We start from the raw sequence: 22,315 nt of genomic DNA on the forward strand, positions 1-22,315 counted from the left end.
ATTCCTTTATGTCTATCCCACGCATTTTTGCATTCCAATACCGTTTTCATCTCCACCACCTCCCTCGGGAGGGCATTCCAAGTACCCACCACTCTCTCAGTGAAAAAATACTTCCTGACATTTTTCTTGAGTCTGCCCCCCTTCAACTTCATTTCATGTCCTCTAGTTCTACCGCCTTCCCATCTCCAGAAAAGGTTCATTTGCGGATTAATACCTTTCAAATATTTGAACGTCTGTATCATGTCACCCCTGTTTCTCCTTTCCTCCAGGGTATACATGTTCAGGTCAGCAAGTCTCTCCTTATACATCTTGTAACGCAAATCTCATACCATTCTCGTAGCTTTTCTTTGCACCGCTTCAATTCTTTTTACATCCTTAGCAAGATACGGCCTCCAAAACTGAACACAATACTCCAGGTGGGGGCCTCACCAATGACTTGTACAGGGGCATCAACACCTCCTTTCTTCTGCTATTCAATTTATTTATTTCCCACCACTGTTCCTTGTGACTCTGGGCAAGTCACTTAACCCTTCATTGTCCCAGGCAGGGGTATAGCCAGACTTCGGCGGGAGGGGGGTCCAGATCCCGAGGTGAGGGGGCACATTTTAGCCCCCCCCCCCCGGCGCCGCCAACCACCTGCCATTGCTAACCCCCCCCCTGCCGCCGCATACCTTTGCTGGCGGGGAACCCCAATCCCCGCCAGCCGAGCCGAGGTCCTCTTCTTCCCAATCCCCCGCAAGGCTTTGTTCTAGTCTGACGTCCTGCACATTGTACGGTTTCGTTCTGTTTCTGTGAGTCTGATGGACGTCAGACTAGAACAAAGCCTTGCGCGGGATTGGAAAGAAAAGGACCTCGGCTCAGCTGGCGGGGGTTGGGGTCCCCCAGCAGTGGCGGGATGGGGGGGGGTCGTCGGCAGGGGGGTCCAGGGGCAAATCTACAGGGACCCAGGCCCCCATACTGGCTACGCCCCTGGTCCCAGGTACAAAACATATGTTAACCGCTTTGATTATAACCACTGAAAGGTGGTATTTCAAATCCCATCCCCCCTTCCCTAAAACACTGATACTTTGTCTTCTTCCCATCCCCAGATCCAACGTCTCTCCCTTTCTCAACCTTCATTCCCTCTCCTCTTCTTCCCGCTCAATTATCTCTTTCTTTCCTGGGGTCCATTCTCTCTCTCTCTCCTTCGTCCCTCCCAATGACCAGCACCTCCCCCTCCTTCTCCTCCATCCCCATAAGCAGCAACAAGAAATGGTGGCGAGCAGTCTCAGTCACACCTTCCATTGGTGACCCCTCCAGTTCTGCTTCTGGGTCTGCAGCTCACTCTTCTTTCCCCCACCCAGGTTTCAAAATTTGCCCCTCCCCCCCCCCCAATACCCCATCTGATCTAACTTAAAGGTGGTTTTGTGCTGGTCCTGGGAGTGGCAGCGATGCCCTCCTAAAACCGGGTTCAGTGAACAAATCATTACACTGTACCTCCTCTTAGACAGAGAAGGAGGGCCCAAGTTTTTCTGAAAAGTTCAAGCCATTAAAAACTCCTCAAAATGAGGCATTTTCTGGAACTGAAGTTCTGATGCTCCTGTTCTAGTAGAGCCCAGGTATGTGGGGAGAGGAAGCAATTTAGAGGCATGGCAACCACATGTTTCTTAAGGATCTGGAAGGGGAGCCTGCGACACCTCATGGTCACTCACCTGTCTTGTCCGTCCCGCCTTCTGTTCTTCTTGTTCCTCCGTGCCATCCTCCCCTTGGAACTGTTTTTCCTAGCAGGCCCAATCTTGATGGAGGTGTTTTCCAGTGGTGTGGTTCTCAGTGCCACCTTATTCCCACTCTGTGCCCCAAAGGATGGGGGTGAGGGATCAGAATTAAAAATAAATATGAGCGCTCTCTCTCTTTATATCTTATTATTTTCAAGAGATGGGCTGATGCACTTCTGTTTCCGTCCCACCATCCCACCTATATGGGCTTGTAACTCCTAAGCTCTTAATTAACAGAAAACTACCAGTCCTGTATCACTGTAGTTACAATGGAATCAAGTGCAGGAACAGGACCAATACCTTTCCACAGCTGCATATCCCGATTGTTAATGTTATTAATCCTTCAGCACTATCTCTATTTATGCCAGCATGGAAAAAATAGATTTAATATAAACTACTTCTCCTCCCACAGGCCCAGTGAGCACATTAAGCTTTTGTCAGTCTCCTGTGCAGTCAGGTTACCTTGAGTAGGAGTTCCACCACATCCATATGGACCAGGCCCAAAACAGACTCTCCATTTACATGTGTGATGAGGTCCCCAGCTCTCAGCCCAGCCTCATGGGCCGGGCTCCCCTCCTCCACGCTCTGAAAGAACAAAAGGATGCCATCAACCACTTTCCATTTCTTCCCTGCAGCAGCCTACATAAACTCAGGCTTATATACAATGGGCTCAGAGGTCCAAAAAATGGAAGGAAACAGATGGGGGTGGGATCAAGAGCTGCAGAAGACTGATTTTTGACTGCTGTGTTTATAAATTTTGTGCATTTCAGCCAGCAGATAGAAAAACTGTTAAGCTTTCTATTAGCTCAGTTAAATGCCCTGGTCTCTTACCCACATAGGTATCACTCCCTTAAAGAATTCTCACCAATTTTAAATAAAGCTAATCACATCATACACCAAACGAATGCAACGGCTGTAGTGACCATATTTTTGCCTTAATATAGGGTATGGGCAAAACCCTCAACTCCTCCCTCAGTTTTCTAGCATGAAAATAGCGGGTGCAGAAAGATAAACAAACTTGTCAATATGCGCCAAGCTCTAGATCCTGTGAAGAACATCTGATTAAAAAAAAATCCAAACAAACCACAGACCGGTTCAGTAGCTTAGTGGAAGTGCTGTGGAGAGGACGAGGTTCATTTCCAGTTCTGGCTTTGCTTTTTGGCCTGCACTCCTCTCCACTGTGCCCCCTCCCCCTCAAGGTGTGGAGAAAGAACCTCTATCATTACTCAGTGGTGACACTTAAGTGCCAGAACTAGGGTGTACACAAACCATGCCCAAGAGGTAGCTCCGATTGAGTACGATAAAAATGGAGCAAAATAAAAATTTCTTGTATGGGGACAGTGAAGTAAAAATCCAAATTTAAAAACAAAATAAGAAGGAAGCCCCAGACTAGAATTAGGTTTTGTTTCAGCGCAGATCTCCACCACCAATTTTTGACCTTTATTTTTGGGAGCATTTTTATTTAATCTCATATTTTCAAACATGCCAGCTTGCAGCATATGGATGTACTCAGAGGAAGTATAATGGAATAACTTTTCATAGGCAGAGTAGTAATTTGTTATAAATCTTAATCAGTGTGTCATTTGGAGGGGCTGGTTATAGGGGATACCCTAGCTTGTGTTATATCATGAAGAGACTTTTTTTTTTTCTCCTGGTAATGGGTCACGAAAACAGACATGTTATGAGAATCAGGTGCTCAACATTTAGAGTTTCTATCTATTTATTTACAACATTTATATCCCACATTAAACGTGATTTAGATTGAAACCTGGGAACATGTAAAATCTTGTTTTTCCTGTGCCTAGATCAAGAGAGATACGGTTTGTGGTGAAAACTTGCTCCTTTTGTTTTGTGGGTGGGTGGATGGGTGGATTATGAATTTGTACTAATTATGAATATGATGCTGCTGATGATTATATTAATTATGCTGCTGCTGATTCTGATTACGATTACCTTATTAATATTCATATTAATATTGGGCCATTTTTCAGCTACTTTTGAACTGGAAAAATTTTTGCCATCTGGCAACACTGCTGCTAGTGGCAGGAGTGGCATCAGAAGGTGCTGAGCGTTATGACATGATAAATCAGAGAAAAAATGTTTTTAAAAAAATGAATAAAATATCTCCTGGAGTTATTTTCTCTACTTGAAGGTGTATCACTATGTTGCAGTGCACTTTTCAGAAACATTTCAGTCTTCCAGACTGAGGGAAGAGGGGGTGCACAGCCTTGTGATCAACTGAAAGCATTGAGAGCCATGAGAATCAAATTCAGGCCTTGCTTCTGAAACTTGCCGTTTCCCTATCCCAAATTATTTTATCCCATTGACTCTCAGGTACCACTTGAAGAATAAGCTCTTTGGGAAAGGAGAAACCCTTGTATAGATAAGGCCCCAGATCCAGGTATGCTCCTGAGGGGTTGTTACACAGGGAATCATAGTACCTGTACATGTCTGCTCTAGTTTGCTATGCCACATGGGTGCTAAGTAACACTTCAAATTAATCAGTACAAAACCTCCAAGTCCCTCTTTTATAAAGTTCAAAGCAGACAGGCTGACACACTCACCCAGACCATGTGATGCACAGTGTACACATCACTGTCCCCCATGTACACGCGGATGGCGCGTAGGGTAAAGCCATATTTCTTCCCAGAGCTGTGGATGATGATTGGGGGTCGTAAGCTGGTGATGCTCAAGGGAGAATCTCGACTAGGAGAGGAGTCTCGAGATGAAGGATTTGAGGAAAGGGAGCGTGGGGAGATGGGGCTCATCAGGGACCCGTTTCCATAATCATCTGTAAAACAAGGAGGCGAGGAGAACAAAATTATCCCACTGACCTCTGTCCTCAGCAGCAGGGCTTCCCAAATATGTCCTATTAATCTCCACACCCAGTTGGGTTTTCAAAGATCTCCACATGTCAGAAATTTACATACAAAACTGGACTGGCAGCAGGGGCTAACCACCTTGAGCATCACACCTCTGAGTGGTATGCTGTGGCAGCTACAATCCATTCCGTTATGAAGAAAGGCTGAAGCAAGACTTGGTTTTACCATACTGTGTCTATGGATGCAGATCTATTTCATTTACAAAACCAATATCCAAACTAACTATCTATACACACACATACACAAACAGCATAATTACTATCAAAATATAAATAATTAAATAAATGATAACTCATGAACATTGGAAGTCACAAACCAAAATTCAGAGCAACAACCTGGTGAAAAACCAAAAGTGAAATTTGGTTTTACTTGTTAATTTATTTTCCTTGTGTCCTACCAGGCCACTACAGAACTAATGGGTTATGTCTATGAACAAGCAGATGGAAGACAGAGCCAATCAAAAGTGAGCTCTGCCCTAGAAAGGGCACCGTGAAGGAATAGATCCTCAGTATTACTGTATCAAAAGCAAAGTTCCAAAAAAAAAAAATCACAAATCTCCAAATACATAAATAAAAACACCATTCAAGACTAGAAAATAAAAAAAACAATTATAATATGCAGAAACTTGAGAACAATACCCAAAGTCAACTGCACTATAGATCAGGAAAGGACCCTAAAATGGTCTGGTAAAACTCAAGGAAAGGAAATTAACTGGTAAGACCAAATGTCATCTTCCTTACTCCTTATTGTCTCTGCCAGGTCAGTCCAGAAATAATGGGATGCATCAAAGCTCCTGTTACTTAGAGCAGGATTCTTCAACCTCTGCCTCAAGCACTACTACCCCAAATGTGACTTATTTTTGCACATAAATCCAACCTGTAGAGTTTAGCAAAAGTATGGAAAGTTGACCAAGCTGCAGTTGTACAGATGAGATCAGACAAAACTGCACGAGACTCAGCCCAAAAGGATGCTATACCTCTAGTTGAATGTGGCCTAAGTCCTTAGAGAGTAAACGACTTTGCAGCAAGTAAATTGACAAAATATCCTCTTCAATCTATCATGCAACAGTGGCTTTAGAAGCCACCAAACCCTAACACCTGCAAATAATATAAAAAGATGACCCAATCTTCTTAATTCATTAGTAACCTCCAAGTACCTCAAAACAACCCTACAAACATCTAGAAGTCTCAGGACTCCGAACTCATCTTCACAGTTCTCTTTTAAATGAGGGGTGATGTAAAACCTGATAAGAACATAAGAGTAGCCATACTGGGTCAGACCAATGGTCCACCTAGCCCAGTATTCTGTTTTCCATCAGTGGTCAAGCCAGGTCACAAGTATCTGGCAGAAACCCAAATCGTGGCAACACTCCATACTACAAATCCTAGGACAAGCAGTTGCTTCCCATGTATGTCACAATAGCAGACTATGGACTTTTCCCTCCAGGAATTTGCCCAACTTTTTATAAACCCAGATATGCTAACCGCTGTCACCACATCCTCCGGCAAAGAGTTCCAGAGCTTAACTATTCATTGAGTGAAAAAATATTTCTTCCTATTTGTTTTAAAAGTATTTCAATGTAACTTCAACTGTCCCTAGTCTTCTACTTGTTCTACACCACTCAGAATTTTGTCGACCTCAATCATATCTCCCCTCATCCATCTCTTTTCCAAGCTGAAGAGCCCTAACCTCTTTAGCCTTTCCTCATACGAGAAGAGTTCCACCCCGTTTATTATTTTGGTCGTTCTTCTTTGAACCTTTTATAATTCCACTGAGATACAGTGACCAGAACTGAATACAATACTCAAGGTGCAGTGGCACCATGGAGTGATACAAAGGCATTATAGTATTTTTGGTCTTATTCACCATCCCTTTCCTAGCATCCTGTTTGCTTTTTTGGCCACCGCTGCCACACACACTGAGAAGAAGATTTCAATGTATTATCTACTAGATTTTCTTCTTGAGTGCTGCACCTCAAGGTGAACCCTAGCATCAGGTAACTATATCAGATTATTCTTTCCAATGTGCATCACCTTGCATTTGTTCACACTAAATTTCATCTGCCATTTGGATGCCCAGTCTTCCAATTTCCTAAGGTCTTCCTGCAATATTTCACAGTTTGCACGTGTTTTAACAACCTTGAATAGTTTTGTATCATCTGCAAATTTAATCAACTCACTCTTCATTCCGATTTCCATATCATTTATAAGTATATTAAATAGCACCGGTCCCAATACAGATCCCTGCGGCACTCCACTGTTCACCCTCCTCCTAAGAGAAATGACCATTAACCCTACCCTCTGTTTTCTGTCCAATAACCAATTTCTAATCCACACCAGAACCTTGCGCCTCCTATCCCATGACTAATTTTCTCATGAGGAACTTTATCAAAAACCTTCTGAAAATCTAGATATACTGCATCAACCAGCTCACCTTTATCCACGTTTATTCATGCCTTCAAAGATATAAAATTCAAATATTCCATTCACTACATCACAAATTAACAACTACAAATAAAACAATTAGCACAGCTACCACACTAGTTTATCTTAAAATAAAATCTTTTTTCTAACTTTTATGTCTGGCCACGTACTTCTTTTCATTTGAGTTGGTCCCAGTCTCCGGTTTCTAATTTCCTCGTCTTCTCTTAACTCTATTGCCAGGATTTCCTGTTTGTCATTTTTCTCTCTTCCTTCAGCTTTCTTTGATTTTATTTTCTGCCTCTGTCCACATTCAGTTCTTTCTTACTATCCAACCTTCAATTTCCCTCTTTTGACTGTCTTACCTACAGCTTGCCCCTCTCTCTCCTCCCCACTTCCATCCAGCATCTCTCCCCTTGCCCCTTCTCTCCATCCAGCATCTCTCCCCTTTCAGTATTTCTCCCCTTTCTCCCCATCCAATACTTATCTCCTTCCTCCTTGGAGGAGTAGCCTAGTGGTTAGTGCAGTGGACTTTGATCCTGGGGAACTGAGTTCGATTCCCACTGCAGCTCCTTGTGACTCTGGGCAAGTCACTTAACCCTCCATTACCACTGGTACAAAATAAGTACCTGAATATATGTAAACCACTTTGAATGTAGTTGCAAAAACCTCAGAAAGGCGGTATATCAAGTCCCATTTCCCTTTCCCTATCCAGTATTTCTCCCCTCCTCCTCTCTTCCCATCCAACAGTTCTCCTAGGGCCGCCGCTGCTTCTCCCAATGAGCAGCAGTGGCAGGCAAATCAAGGAGTAAAAAGCATAAGGCCACAGTACTCAGACGCACGCCGTTGGCTCTGCCTTCCCCCCTGCTCTTCTGATGTCAATTTCCTGTTCCGGGGCAGGGGATCAGCAGCGCCAACAGTGAGTGCAGCCCCGCACCTGGTACTCCTTGCTGTGCCCGTGGCACTACTGCTGCTGCTCAATGGAAAATGCAGCAGTGACCGCGGGAGAGGCGGGAGATGAGCGGGGAAGGGAAAAAAAGGTTCCGGTACACTGTACCGGCACAAAAATAGCCCTGATAATTCCTAACCTCCTCTTCCGCTTATGCAGAGGGCCCACATCTGTTCTTCCCCAGTCCTCCAGGACCACTCCAGACTCTAAGAAAGCATTGAAGAGGCCAGACACCGGTGCCGCAAGCTAGCTCCTCACTAACACAGTCTTCTGAGAATTGGTCCAGGTCTACCACACATTCATCCCCATTAGCATTTGTTTTCTGCGGTCCTACCCCTGGCCTTTCATCCGTGAACACAGAACAGAAAATTGTTAAGCAGTTCAGCTTTATCCTTATCAGCTTCTACATATTCCTTCCTCCTCAGCTTGGTGCCTCACAATGCTATTATGGCACTTTCTCTTGTCACTTACATATCTGAAGAATGTCTTGGACCCAATTTTACTGTATCGGCTATCTTTTCTTCCATTTGCCTCTTCGCTTTCCTAGCTTAAATCTGGAATAAACATAAACAAAACCTTGTCTCTAAATGATCAATCAGCCAGGACGCTTCTCCTTCAGCGCACTTTTTCTGAGCACAATGGTCCTGGTAATGAGCTCCCCAACCATTCAAGCTGGTGTCCATCATCAGAATTACCCATGTGGGTGAATTCAGATCCATTCCCTTCAACAGATTTCTGACAAGAGCCACCAATACAGACAGACCTTTGCTTCCAGAATCCAATGAAGGTGAATTTAACTCTATCATTGAGCTGAGCACTGAAGTGGACACATATGGGCCCACGCCCACGCAACCAGCTCTACTGCCGCTACCGTGGAACCTAGGACCTGTACACAATCTTATAGTCAAGGGGCCTTCTGAGACAGCAAGGCTCTGATCTGATTCTGAAGTTTTTCAACTCTTTGTAAGGGCAGGAAAACCTTTCAGCCAAGTATACTGAATCTGGCATCCACATATTTGAGACTCTGGGAGAGACTACAAGAGACTAACAAACACTTGCGTTGTCTGGATGTTTCAATTTCCAACTTGGCTCCAATAAGCCGCTTGTCGAGGTAAGGGTGAACAAAAATTCCTTCCTATCATTACCACGATCATGGAAAAGATCCTTGGAACCACAACCAATTCAAAAGACAGAGTTTGAAACCAATAGTGACGGCCCAGAATTGCAAATCTGAGAAATCTTTAACACAGCTGCCAGATTGGGTGAGAGAAACTCTCTCTTGATGTAGCATCACTATAACTGAGTTTAAAAGTTTCCATGCAAACATGTGGAACTCTGAGAAATCGACTGATTTTAAACTGAGAATGGGGTGAAAAGTTCCCTCCTTCCTGGGGACAAGGAAATAAATTGAATACTGGACCAGGCTCCACTGGTCACTGCAGCCCTAGCTCTGTGTAGTATAGGTGCTTTGAACTGCTACCACCTTTGTGGGAGCCTAAGAGATGGGGAGGGAGGGAGAACGAGGAAAAAAAGAAACAGTCTGAAACGTGATTCTTAGCACAAGGGAAGAATACCCCAACTCTTCTGGGTATCCCTCTGCTTTGGCTCTTCTCATGTCCCTCTCTTTGCCAAATGGTCTACACAGAGGAAGGTCCAGAAGAACTACACAGAATGTCCATCAACCATCTGCTTGAAACACAATAATACTGAGGAGTTCTGTTTGCACAGTGCCCTTTCTAGGGAAGAACTTGTTTCTGATTGGCTTTGCCTCCTATCTGCTGGTTGGCAGACACAACACACTGGTTCTGGACTGGTCTGGTAGAGATAAGGAAGCTTGCTTAAAAAGAGCACCTCACTCCAGACCCACCTCTCCACCCTGCTATCCAAGTTCTGAATCAATTCACAGCATCATCAACATACTTCATTATTCATGCAGCTCCATCTATTCCTCCTCCAGTTCCACTCGTAAATACTCCTCCAAATCTCAAGAAGTCCCAGCCACACTAAGATTTGTGCACCACTTAGCCATAAAGAATTGGAACTAAGTAAGTGCCCCCTTCCCACCATGCAGCATATTAAGGTAATTCACAATTTTTATTACTTTTACTTTGTTTAATAGTTTAAAAAGCTGAAAAGCTGCACAAAGCCCTTCCCCATTACCTGAGGTAACGATAAGAGATAAAGCTGACACAGAGGCAGATTTGGGGACACGGCTACCGAGAGACGTCTTATGCTTCTCTGGAACCTCTCGTGGATACCCAAGCCTGCGGCCCGCAGCTGGATCCAGTGCCCGGGGGGTGGAGTTTTTTGCACCAGTGCTATTGCTGCGTAGACGGATCCGGTTCAGATTGTCCAGCTCAGCTGAACAAAAAAAAAAAAAAAGATGATGAAAAAAAACACAACAACATTAGTCAAGGGGTAGTGTGGGGAAGGAAAGCAACACCGGAACCACTGAAATCATCCACAGAGTAGGATCATGTAGTTGGCCCATTCTACTCATTAATGGGGTAATCTCATAGCAGGGCACCCAGGTAAAATGTCCAAATAAGATGCCTGTTTTATAAAGGCTTCTAAACACAACTTCACAATAATACTACCATAAATGCAGTACAAAAATTATAAAAAACTGTAGCAGAGTAGTGCAAGGAGAAATTGTTTTACCTGATAAATTTTCTTTCCTTTAGTCCTACCAGACCAGTCAAGAACCTGTGGGTTATGTTTGTTGACCAGCAGATGGTGAGAGAAAAAGTGGCTGTGTGCAATTCGCTCCTTAAGGGCAGATGGCAGTTTTAGATTGCTCAATATTTTGAATGACCAAGCACTTCAGATCAAATGTCCCATTCAACTCTCACCCCCACCAACAGTATTGTACTCTACTGACACCAAGACCTCCAACTAAGTCAGAAGCTATCTGAAAAACTGAAGTGATAAAAGGTAGAGGAATTAGAAGTACTTTGAACTGAAAAATACGTTAAACCTCCAAGGAGATGCCTATCATACAGAGTAGGGGGTGGGGGTGGGACAATCTTCTATGGGTCACTATGGTGATGGGAGCTAGCAGAACTGCCCAGATGGGTGGATATGGAGGAAGCCCAGCCCGAGGGGGCAGGGTGAGAGAATAAAATCACTGAGCATTGTTAGAGTGGGGTCTTTGGTTGCCCGGCTCCCACCAAAACCCTGAGGGGGGGTCCTAGACTGGGGAAGGTGGAACTGGATCTCAAGTACAACCTTTAGGAGATTTGGATCCATATCCCCAAGTGGGAGTGGTGACAGACGAAAGGAATGTCTGGAGAGAAAAGACACCCTGGGCACCTGGGCAGGAGAGAAGTGGGCGCAAAGGAGCCTCACTCCCAGTGGGACTTTGCCCAGCAGTATGCGAGACCACTGGTATGGTATGGGATGGACTTGTGATAGAGACTAACCGGATGTGACTCCCCCCCCCCCCCCCCCCCCCCCCCATGCTCATGAACTGTAAATACTAGTTCCATTTCATAAACTGTTTTCCTTTTTTTGAGTTGAACCAGTAAAAATTTTGAAGTTCAAACTTGCTGTAACTGTTGTTTTGATTGTGGATTTCTAAGAAACCAGGGTGGGATGCCCTCTGGTCCTGGCCTACACCAAGCTCATCAGATTTAAGATTTTTTTGTAGATCCTAGTCGGGGTGCCTAACCAGAAGAACTCAGCCAGCATCCTGGACTGATTTAAGTGGGACCAGGGTAACATAAGTAAACAGGAGAACAATTTAGAATGGAAGCATGTCCACCAATAATCAACTAGGATGGGTTTCTGGACTGGTCTGGTAGGACTAAATAAAAGAAAATTAATAAAATAATTAATTTTGCTAGCTTTGTGGCATTCTTTGCCACTGGATCTTTGAAAACAGAATTCATTGAAGAATTTAAAACAATGCTCAAGACTCGTATTTTAGTCAGACCTATCCAAGTTAAAGTAATAATTATATATAAGGTTTACATCTGTTGTCATCCCAATAGGACTTCATCGCTGATGTCTTTGAGATCTTTTAACCCTTTGATTAGTAGTGTCATTATATATATTAATCAAGCATTGTATTTTATACGGGGATCTTCAGATTTCAAGATCGTTTCCACCATACGGGGAATTTTCCCCAATTCTAATGGTGTTCCTTATATCTTCATGGATCAACCCGATTTTATAATTTTACTATTTTTGTTCATTTAATCTATATCTTGTTTAACTCTCATTAAATTCCAAATATTCTTTAACATTTAGCTTCAATTAGTTAGCAGTTGAGCAGCAATTTTTCTTTCAAATCAAACCTCCGCCGACTTGGCCAGGTTTCGTATATACTTCGTCAGGGAAGAGGTTTGCATTTGTGTTCACTTCCATGTCCCCAAAAAAATGGCTGCCCGTATAAAGATCCCCGTATAAAATACAATGCTTGATTAATATATATAATGACACTACTAATCAAAATGTTATAATACTGGACTTAAGATATATGTGTTTGGGACTGGATGAGTACTAGTTGACAAGATTCCCCACACTTTCAATTAGGTCTGCTTAATAAGATTGTTTGAGATCTTTTATACATCCTACCCTCTTTCTATATCTTAGTTTTTATTTATTCCATTATTTAGCACATCCTCCTGACAGCACCCAGAATGCGTTACAGAATTACATTCATAATAATAAAACAGTACAACATATAACAAAAATTAAAATAAACAATAGTCTAGGCTGACAATTTCTATTGAATTAGTTCAATTAGTTTATTCCATATTATCCCCTTTATAGGACTAGATTCTATATATCAAGCTTAAAAAAACAATTAAAAAAATATTTTGGCGACAAAATGAAGTTTGAATAAGCCTAAATTTCAGTGCGGTTTATAGAATACACAGAGTGTTGGTCTGCGCGACCAAAATTTAGTTGCAAGAAGTTACGCCCTTGGTGTAAATCCTGACACCTAAATTATGCACAGACCAGGTGTATTCTATAACAACGAGCATAGATTGTAGAAACGCCCACTACTTGCCCATGGCCGTGCCCACTTTTCAACAACGCGACTTCAAATTTACACTTAGACAGTTCTGCATATAAATTCTAATTAATGCCAAATAGTGCTAATTAGTTAACATCCAATTATTAGCGTTGATTGGGTTGTTAACCAATTTGCTCATGCACATTGTTATGGAAAATGCCTTGATTTCCATGTAGAAATCTCAGCTCGATATACAGAATCCCGGGTATAATGTGCAATTTGTACCATAGGTTTCCTTATGTTTCTATTCCTACTTTCTTTTCCTCCATCAACTATTACAATTATAAACTGCTTAGATGTTGGTCATAAATAATTTTTAAGCTATTACTCTTCTGAATTTCGAATGAAAGTATTTTGAGGTGCTATAGCTTTGATGCAATTATGTACACACTAGGGTAAAAGGCCCGTTTCTGAAAGCAATGAAACGGGCGCTAGCAAGGTATTGCCTTTGTGCAATTAATGTTTTGAAAAGGATTGTAATTCTAAATGTGTTCTCACCCTCCCTCCCTCCCTCCCTCGGAGTTGCAGGGACGTTCCCTCCCTCCGTCCGAGTTCGAGGGTCGTCCCCTCCCTCCCAGTTCCAGGGTCCCCCCTTCACTCCAAGTTCCAGGGTCCCCCCTCCCAGTTCGAGGGTCCCCCCTCCCTCCGAGTTCCAGGGTCCTCCCCGCCTCCGAGTTCCAGCAGCTGCTGATACTCCTTACTTTTTTCATGGCCGTCGTTCTCATGGGTCCGTGATGCGTCTGATGTAACGTTTCGTGGCGTAGCAACAGGTGAGCGATGCGATTCGGTGAGTGTCATTGCTCCGCTCTCGACGTCATCACGTTGTGACGCGAGGGCGGGGCAGACCCTCATGGAGAAACAGCGATCTACACAACTACAGCTTCCGGCTTCGCTTCAGGCTTCATTAGAATGTTGGAGGTGCGTTTTATATAGAGAGATAATCACATATGTGACACGGCTTGATATCTATGATCATATCACAGGAAAGATATTGAGGAATAAATGCTTGGACTCCTATACCTATTAAGATGGTCCCATCATATACTTTTTTGTATTGATGTGAACTATTATTAACACTACTCTGCTGCAGTTTTTATATAATTTTTTGTACTACATTCATGGTACTCTTGTTGTGAAGTTGTGTTGGAAGCTTTCGTGATTATATTTACACCTCTATTTGCATCTTTATTTTATCTTGTTTTATATAAAAGGAGCACAGATGCCAATGGGTCCCCTTTTACCAAGCTGTGGCAAAAGGGGGCCTGCGCTGGCGTCGGCGCGTGTTTTCCACGTGCGCTAAAGCCCCCTTTTACAGCAGTGGGTAAAAGGGAAGTCTCTCTTTTCTGCAGGAAATGGACGTGCGGCAAGTGGCAGTAAGGGCTCCCATGCTAACCAGGCAGTGTGTGGCACTGCCCGATTACCACTGGGATATGATGGTGTGCTAGGGGTGGGAAGTACTGCTAGGCTGCTGTGGTAGCCCGGTGGTACTTCCTGTTTAGCGAGCAGTAAGCCCACGTTGGGTTTACCGCCACTTAGTAAAAAGGGCCCACTGTGCTTTTATACAATAGGTTCCCACAATTAGGCTCTACGACAAATGTGTAACTACTGTGAAGGTATAATTATGAGCACGCACTCCATGCATGTTTTATAAAATATTAATTAATTGCAGCTCCAGCCAAACTATGCCCCCAGAAACCCTTATGAACAGATCACATAGAAGATGCAGTCTTGTGGTATGCCTACTTTTTATGCATGTGTACCCTCACGCAATTTTATACAAGGCATTTTTATGAATGAAAAGGGAAAATTCGGTCTTACCTGCTAATTTTTCTGAGTCCAACCAGACCAATCCAGAATGTATGGCTGACGGGCATAACCCATGCTTTCTGGATTGGTCCGGTTATGACAAAAAGGAATGAAAAATTTGGTCTTGCCTGCTAATTTTCTTTCCTCGAGTCCAACCAGACCATTTCACAGTTATGGATTATGCCTATCAGGCATACATTTTGGACTGGTCTGGTTAGGGTGAAAAGAAAACAGGCTTTAGAGCCAAAGATGCTTTATAAAAATTTGACACCAAAATGGAGAGTCAGTGGCTTACAGGATGCCCGAGTGCAGAGCAGCTTATATTACTCACTAACTCAGGTACAGGATAAGTTTACATCAGTGCAGACAAAGCAGCTACGTGATTTAGAAGTGAAATACTTTTATAGTACAGTGATACTTCCAAACTGTTCTAAGTGTTGCTGTAAATGAAGGGATTCGGCTCACACCTTTATCAGCAGTAGCTCAGTTACATTCAGATTCATTAGGTATATCCCTATACCCACAGCAATGGAGTGAGTTGGCTCAAGATCACAAGTAGCAGCAGCAAGATTTGAACCAGGATTCCCTGTTTGACAACTTGGTGCTCTAACCACTAGGCTACTCCAGATGTGGTGAGCATTTCTCAGTCACAGGGCTTTCTTTGTAGACAAAAAGTTAAGAGGAATTGTGGAGCTGTGGGAGGCACAGGGGCAGTAGCAACGGGAGAAGGGGGGTTAGGTTAGGAAGCAGAATGATTTCACTGCTCAGTTCCTAATTCACCTCCTCCTCTCTTCTTTCCTGTAAGCTGTCTGAAAGGTAGGTGGGTGGAGCAGAAACCCTGCTACTTTGAAGTCTGAAACCTCACTGAATTGTGATCCAAGCCATTCCCCCAGCCCCAGAAATTAAACCCTGCCCACTCTACCCAGGCCAATCACAATACCCTGATGTAGTCCTGGTTTTGCTTAATGGAATCTGTAGACTTACAGATTCAGTTTTTTTTTAATGTCTGCATTCTGCTTCTCTTATACTCTCATGTTTAAAAAAATAAACAAACAAAAAAAACCACCCCAAAACACGCTATGTGACTTTCTCTCTGACAAAAATCGAGTGAGAGGGGGCAGCCATAGAGCCAGTAGAAGGTCAAAATGTGAGCAACTATCAGACTGAGAGCAGGAGTTGCCCTTGGGGGAACGTAAAGGGATGTGTGGCCATTTGTAGAAACTCACTGAAAGGTCTTTGTTTGCGTAAGTCAACAGGAGCAGAAATGCACAGCCAGAAAACACTTGCTTAATGGTAGGGCCAATCTTGGCTGAGAAGATTGATTGTCTGTTGCTGTAGCTGTTATTTACAACTGGATAAACATCTAGCTATGCTGTTGTGGGAGTGACGTGGTAGGAAGGGTCAATGCCCCAGCTGTGGTAGCTTGCCTACCTGACAAGGAGAAGGCCTTGGCTCCTCCAGAAGCTGTTCTGGGCTCTCCCACAATGAACATGGGTTTTTCAGGCTTTGAAACACTGTGGTCTGAGTTCTCATCTTCAGAGGAGAAAGCAAACTTTGGCATGGTCTCCAGGCTGTAGGCGCTGCTCAGCATGCAGGGGCTCCTGCTCCTTTCATGCTGTGACGAGTAGTGGGAACAGCCATGATGAGGTCCACGACCTCAATCTGTTTAAAACAGAAAGCAAAGAAATCATATTATTTACTATCATTTAATTTGTCAAATTTCTACGTTTTTACCTTTGTTCTGATCATGTATTATGCTTTGAACTTTCTATAATTGTCATTCACTATTGTTTCATATTGCCTATGGCCAGTTACTCCTGGTGTATACTGGCTTGGATGAGTTTCTTCAAAAACAGTGGTAAATAATCCTAATTCCCTGCTGAGCCTCTCACTCACCTGCTCCCTAGCCCCATCTGTTGGCTTTTCTCTCCCTCTCCCGACATAGACACAGACCTCTCCCACTTTTCTGTCCTATCCACCTTCTCCTCACTGCGACTTCGCTCAGCGGCAGAGAAGCTGAGGCTTAAATGGTTGGCGAGATGCTCAGAGCTGCCATAAACCTATTTGAGAAAGAATATATGGAGTGACCCCTGGGGCTGCTAACTCCAGCCAGTTAACAGATTACACATCTTTATCTTGTTATATCTTGAGACAGAGAGTGAATAGCATCTCCTCAGTGAAGGATCAGTAAGAACAGGAACTGAAACAAAAGTAACAAAGGAGAGGCCAGAACAAAACATATCACCCTCTTGAGGGGTCCTTTTACAGAGTAGCAGGGGAAAAAGAAAACCTCCGGAAATGCTTGCAAGGTGGTAACAGCAGTAAAAGGGCATCGCTGCGCACTGCCTGGTTACCGCAGGAGCCCTCATCGCCATCTCAATGGGTGGCAGTAAGGGCTCCCTGACGCATGGCCAAGTGTGTCTGGGGGCTTTTTATCCACTGCAGTAAAAAGGGCCCTGTCGTGCAGGAAAATGGCCCCCACTGTAAGCACAGGGCCCTTTTTCCCGCAGCTTGGTAAAAGGACCCCAAAATTCCTTAAGCAGAACAGTGTCATCCAGTGGCCTTACAATAGATTGTAAGCTTTCATTTATGACTGTTTATCATCTTGGCTGTGTTAAGATATACATCTGCTCTCGATTTACATTTGACTATTTTTCATTCTTCTGGAAGTCTTTGTTTTGCTGTAAGAAATTAATTGTAACAAAATGAAAAACCAATATCCACAAATTTCTCTCTCATATTTATTGTGAATACCCTGAAACCCAGGTCAGTCAGTCCAGGTTTGGGAACTTGTGAGTAGGAAGAAACTCAGCAATACCTTACTAAACCGATGTGAGCAGGATGAGAACTGTCGAATCTCCACTGAAGACTCTTCATCATTAGTTTCTTCATCCTCCTCAGAACCCAGGTGGTGGTACCGCTCTGAGCGGGCTGCAAGCAAGGAGAGGTTTTCACTAAACACTCACTGTTGTGGTGACCAGCACACCTGTCATAAGAGCAAGAGAAAAGGTGCCGGCAACCTTACCTGCAGAGTGAATTGCAGCTAGGATTTGGTCTAGGGGCTCATGTTAAAGATTAAATTCATTGAAGAATGCAAGGGTCAGTATAAGAGGGGGGAGATCCCAACCTTTTATTTCCAGCCATGTCTTTCTTTTACCGCGGGTGGGGGTGTTTGTTTTTAATAAAACCAATTATTCCATAACAAAAATTTAAAATATAACAATCAGTCTGATCCAATATGGCTAAGTTCTACCAAGCCCAGTATCTTGTTTCCAAAGTGGCCAATCCAGGTCACAAGTACCTGAAGGATCCCAAAAACTAGACAGGTTCCATGCTGCTTACTACAAAGGACAAGCAGTGGCTTCACAAGCCTACCTTAATGATGATTTATGGATTCCAAGTTACAAAACATCTTTCACAGGTCATACTGAATACATGGGAACATTTAAGAAACTATGTATAATTCTTTACCCTTCCACATACATAGGCCAGTTGCTTCCACCTGTAGTTTCGCCATCCAATATAATTAAAAGTTGGATAATTTCCACTTCACAAACCCTGACTGTGTTTCTCCCCCCCCCCCCCCCCCACACACACACACATACACACTTTCAGCCTTAATACTTCTAAACTTAAAATCTTCCAAAGTAACAAGGAAAAATATTGTTGCTGCTTTGGAAGGTTTCTCATTTTTTTTCTGAGGTTAGGGCGATGAAGGATTCCAAATACACCTTTGTGGCATCGGATTTCTGCCATACACCATTCCCGGCTTACTTAGCTAGGGCAAACTTATCCATTGGGCACAATAGGCATTAGTGCCTAGGTCCCACAAAATGGTTTTATTTTTCCTTTAATCAGAAAGAATAAATGATGTAGAAGTTATTGTCATGCCTTTCCTTTTGACTTGAAAATATATACAATAAATAGAATACAAATAAAATATACATACGATTCAAAGTAAAAGCTCAGTCATTAATGCACTAAGGGAGGGACCTATGAAGGCAAAGTGTCTAGAGCCCACAAAGGTCATACTGTGGCCCTTCACTCAGCTTGGTGGTTATACTTATGCCTACTTTGTATTGCTTTTTGAATATTTTTACTGCTGTAATGCCTACTGCTATGTTTGACCTATTCTTACTGTATATCGCCTTCAGTGAATTCCTTCAAAAAGGTGGTAAATAAATCCTAAAAAATAAATAAATATTTCTCTTCACTATGCTGGGACACCGTTTTGAGATGTGAAGAATTTTGAGCCTCTTGATGCCTGTGTACTGCATATTAAAGGAGTATTTTAAGGAAAAGATTTTGTTAATGGAAACCCTGGCACGGGATTTGCTTTTGAAAAAGCTGATTCAAGAAGGGGGCACTTTTCTCTGTATGTCTATCTTCACTAAATGGTCTCCCAACCATTGCGGTTAAAAGTACTTATTTTTCTCCCTATGTGGGTAACCTTTTACCTGCAGCAAAAATGGTGCGTTGAAGTGAGAACACAGCTTAGCTAGCAGGACAAAACTGTCTTGCACAGAACCAGTAAAGGCAGTAACCATTTTTTTTACAAGGTGACAGTCGTTATTTGATCCATTACTTCACACCAACTAAACATCTCAGAAACCTAGGTCGGGTCTCTGGAAAAGTTGGAAGGATCAATGGAAAGAAAATTATCAGGTAAGACCTAATTTCTCCTTCCATTATGTAGCTTCCCACTATTCTAGAACCTGTGGGAAGTTCAAAAGCAACCCCTAGAGTGGTTGGGATCGTGGTGCATGAAAACACATCATATAAACTGAAAACCTAGAGTATAAATTGACCTAGCCTGCAAATAGGTGGGAAAATGTGGGATACAAATGCAATAAATAAATATAGCATAGGTTTTTACATTTTTTCCCCCCGGTATATACCTGGGATGTTTTCACATTCTTTGGAGGTACATGGTAAAATTATGTATCATACCTGATAATTTTCTTTCCCTTAATCACAGCCGATCAATCCGTAAACTGGTGGGGTTGTGTCCATCTACCAGCAGGTAGAGATAGAGAGCAATCTTTGCCTCCCTATATGTGGTCATCTGCTGCCGGAAATTCCCCAGTATGTCGATATCAAAGCTCCATCCGCAGGACTCAGCACTTAGAGAATTACACCCACAAAGGGACACTCTGCCCAGCTCACCACCGCCAAAGCGGGGGAGGGGAAATATTCCAGCGCACCACCGCCGGGGCGCTGGGTGGGAAACCACCCCGCCGATGCGGGGGGAACTGGCTTACCCTAACACCGCCGGGAGGGATACAAAGCTACCCTACAGCCGCACGAAGCGGGAGGGAGCGCCGGCATAATTTAGTTATCAATCCAGCCACCGCCTAAACGGGGGGAGAGGAAGCAGCAGCTCACTGTAACACAAAATCGTCTCAACTCGAAGAGACTTCAATTGGAAGAACTTGAACACGAAGTCCCCATGAACAGGAAATGAAGACTGAACTTGAACCTGAAATATAACCAGAACACAAACAATACAGATATCTGGGAGGGGCTATGGATTGATCGGCTATGATTAAGGGAAAGAAAATTAAAAGGTATGATACATAATTTTACCTTCCCTATCATCAAGCCGATCAAGCCATAGACTGGTGGGATGTACCGAAGTAGTACTCACCCAGGGCGGGACATGGAAATCCCTGAACGCAACACTGAAGCCCCAAACTGGGCCTCAGCCCAAACAGCCACATCCAAGCGGTACTGTTGTGAGAAGGTATGAGCCGACGACCAAGTAGCCGCTCTGCAAATCTCTTCCAAGGAGACAGATCTGGACTCTGCCATCGAGGCTGCTTGTGCTCTAGTAGAGTGTACCTTCAGCTGAATAGGCGGAATCTTTCCTGCCGCCACATAAGCTGATGCAATCGTCTCCTTGACCCAACGTGCCAACATAGGCTTAGATGCCTGCAGACCCTTACGAGGGCCTGCGAACAGCACGAACAGATGATCCGACTTCCGGAAATCATTGGTCACGTCCAAGTATCTGATGATGACCCGTCTAACATCCAGGTATTTGAGCACAGGGTACTCCTCTGGGTAATCCTCCCTACGAAAGGAGGGTAGGTAAAGCTGCTGATTCACATGGAATCGAGAAACAATCTTCGGCAGGAAGGAAGGCACTGGGCGAATCGATACTCTTGCCTCAGTGAATCGCAGGAATGGTTCTCTACACGAGAGCGCCTGGAGCTCGGAAACTCTTCTGGCTGATGTGATAGCCACCAGGAAGACTGCTTTCAACGTCAGGTCCTTCAGTGATACCCTTGGCAAGGGCTCGAAGGGCGGCTTCTGCAAGGTCCGTAGCACGAGATTGAGATTCCACGTAGGCACTATCGAGTGCAGAGGGGGGCGCAGGTGATTAACTCCTTTGAGAAAGCGTACCACATCCGGCTGTGAAGCCAGGGAAGCCCCCTTCCAACGACCCCTGAAGCAAGCTACCGCCACCTGGACTTTCAGCGAACTGAGCGACAGGCCTTTCTCCAGCCCCTCTTGCAGGAACACCAACACTGAAGATACTGGAGCAGTGAAGGGCGATACAGAGCCTGCCTCGCACCATGATGCAAAGGTACGCCAAACCCTGGCGTAAGTGGTGGAAGTAGAGCTCTTCCTCGCTCTCAGCATAGTGCGCTGACCTTGTCTGAGAAGCCCTTCTTCCTCAGCCGCTCCGCTCAAGAGCCAGGCCGTAAGACCAAAGGGGGAGGGATCCTCCATCACCACGGGACCCTGAAGTAATATGCCCCCCGCTCCGCTGGCAGCCGCAGAGGGGCCGTCCACCGAGAGTCTGACTAAGTCGCATACCAGGGACGTCTGGGCCAATCCGGACTCACCAGGATCACACCGGCCCGGATGCTTTGCCACCCGGCCTAGCACCCTGCCCATCATGGGCCAGGGCGGGAACACATAGAGAACCTCCTGTGCCGGCCACTGTTGGAGAAGAGCATCGACTCCCAGAAATCGAGGGTCCCGTCCTCTGCTGAAAAAACGTGGCACTTGGCCGAGGATACCATCAGATCCAAGGCTCGGCGGCCCCAGGGTTTCGTGATGTCCAAGAACGCCCGAGCAGGCAGTTGCCACTCTCCGGGATCCAAGGTATGGCGACTGAGAAAGTCCGCCTTGACATTCATGACTCCTGCAATATGGGCCGCCGACAGCTGATCCAGATTCGCTTCCGCCCACAGGCATAGCTTCATGGCCTCCTTGGCTAGAGGGGCGCTCCTGGTACCTCCCTGGCGATTGACATAGGCCACAGCCGTGGCATTGTCCGACAGGACCCGTACAGGCCTCAGCACCAGTACCGGGAGAAACTCTAGAAGCGCCAACCGAATGGCTCGGAGTTCCAGGAGGTTGATGGACCATTTTGTCTCTGCGGGAGACCAGAGCCCCTGCGCTGTCCGTCCCAGGCAGTGGGCTCCCCAGCCCGTCAAGCAGGCATCCGTCGTGACGACCACCCACTCCGG

General features: G+C 44.5%; 1 protein-coding gene across 1 annotated transcript in view; it reads right to left on the minus strand.

Moving 5' to 3' along the window:
* MAST3 (microtubule associated serine/threonine kinase 3) overlaps positions 1-22,315 on the minus strand; it is a 208,209-nt gene that overhangs the window by 7,173 nt on the left and 178,721 nt on the right. The window contains 8 exon segments of the mRNA XM_030219481.1: positions 1,692-1,828; positions 2,217-2,339; positions 4,319-4,545; positions 10,166-10,366; positions 16,266-16,473; positions 16,475-16,496; positions 16,731-16,894; positions 17,653-17,765. Of these exon segments, the coding sequence (XP_030075341.1) occupies positions 1,692-1,828; positions 2,217-2,339; positions 4,319-4,545; positions 10,166-10,366; positions 16,266-16,473; positions 16,475-16,496; positions 16,731-16,894; positions 17,653-17,765 (1,195 nt within the window).

Source organism: Microcaecilia unicolor, chromosome 11 (assembly GCF_901765095.1).
Source record: "Microcaecilia unicolor chromosome 11, aMicUni1.1, whole genome shotgun sequence".
Taxonomy (NCBI): Eukaryota; Metazoa; Chordata; class Amphibia; order Gymnophiona; family Siphonopidae; genus Microcaecilia; species Microcaecilia unicolor.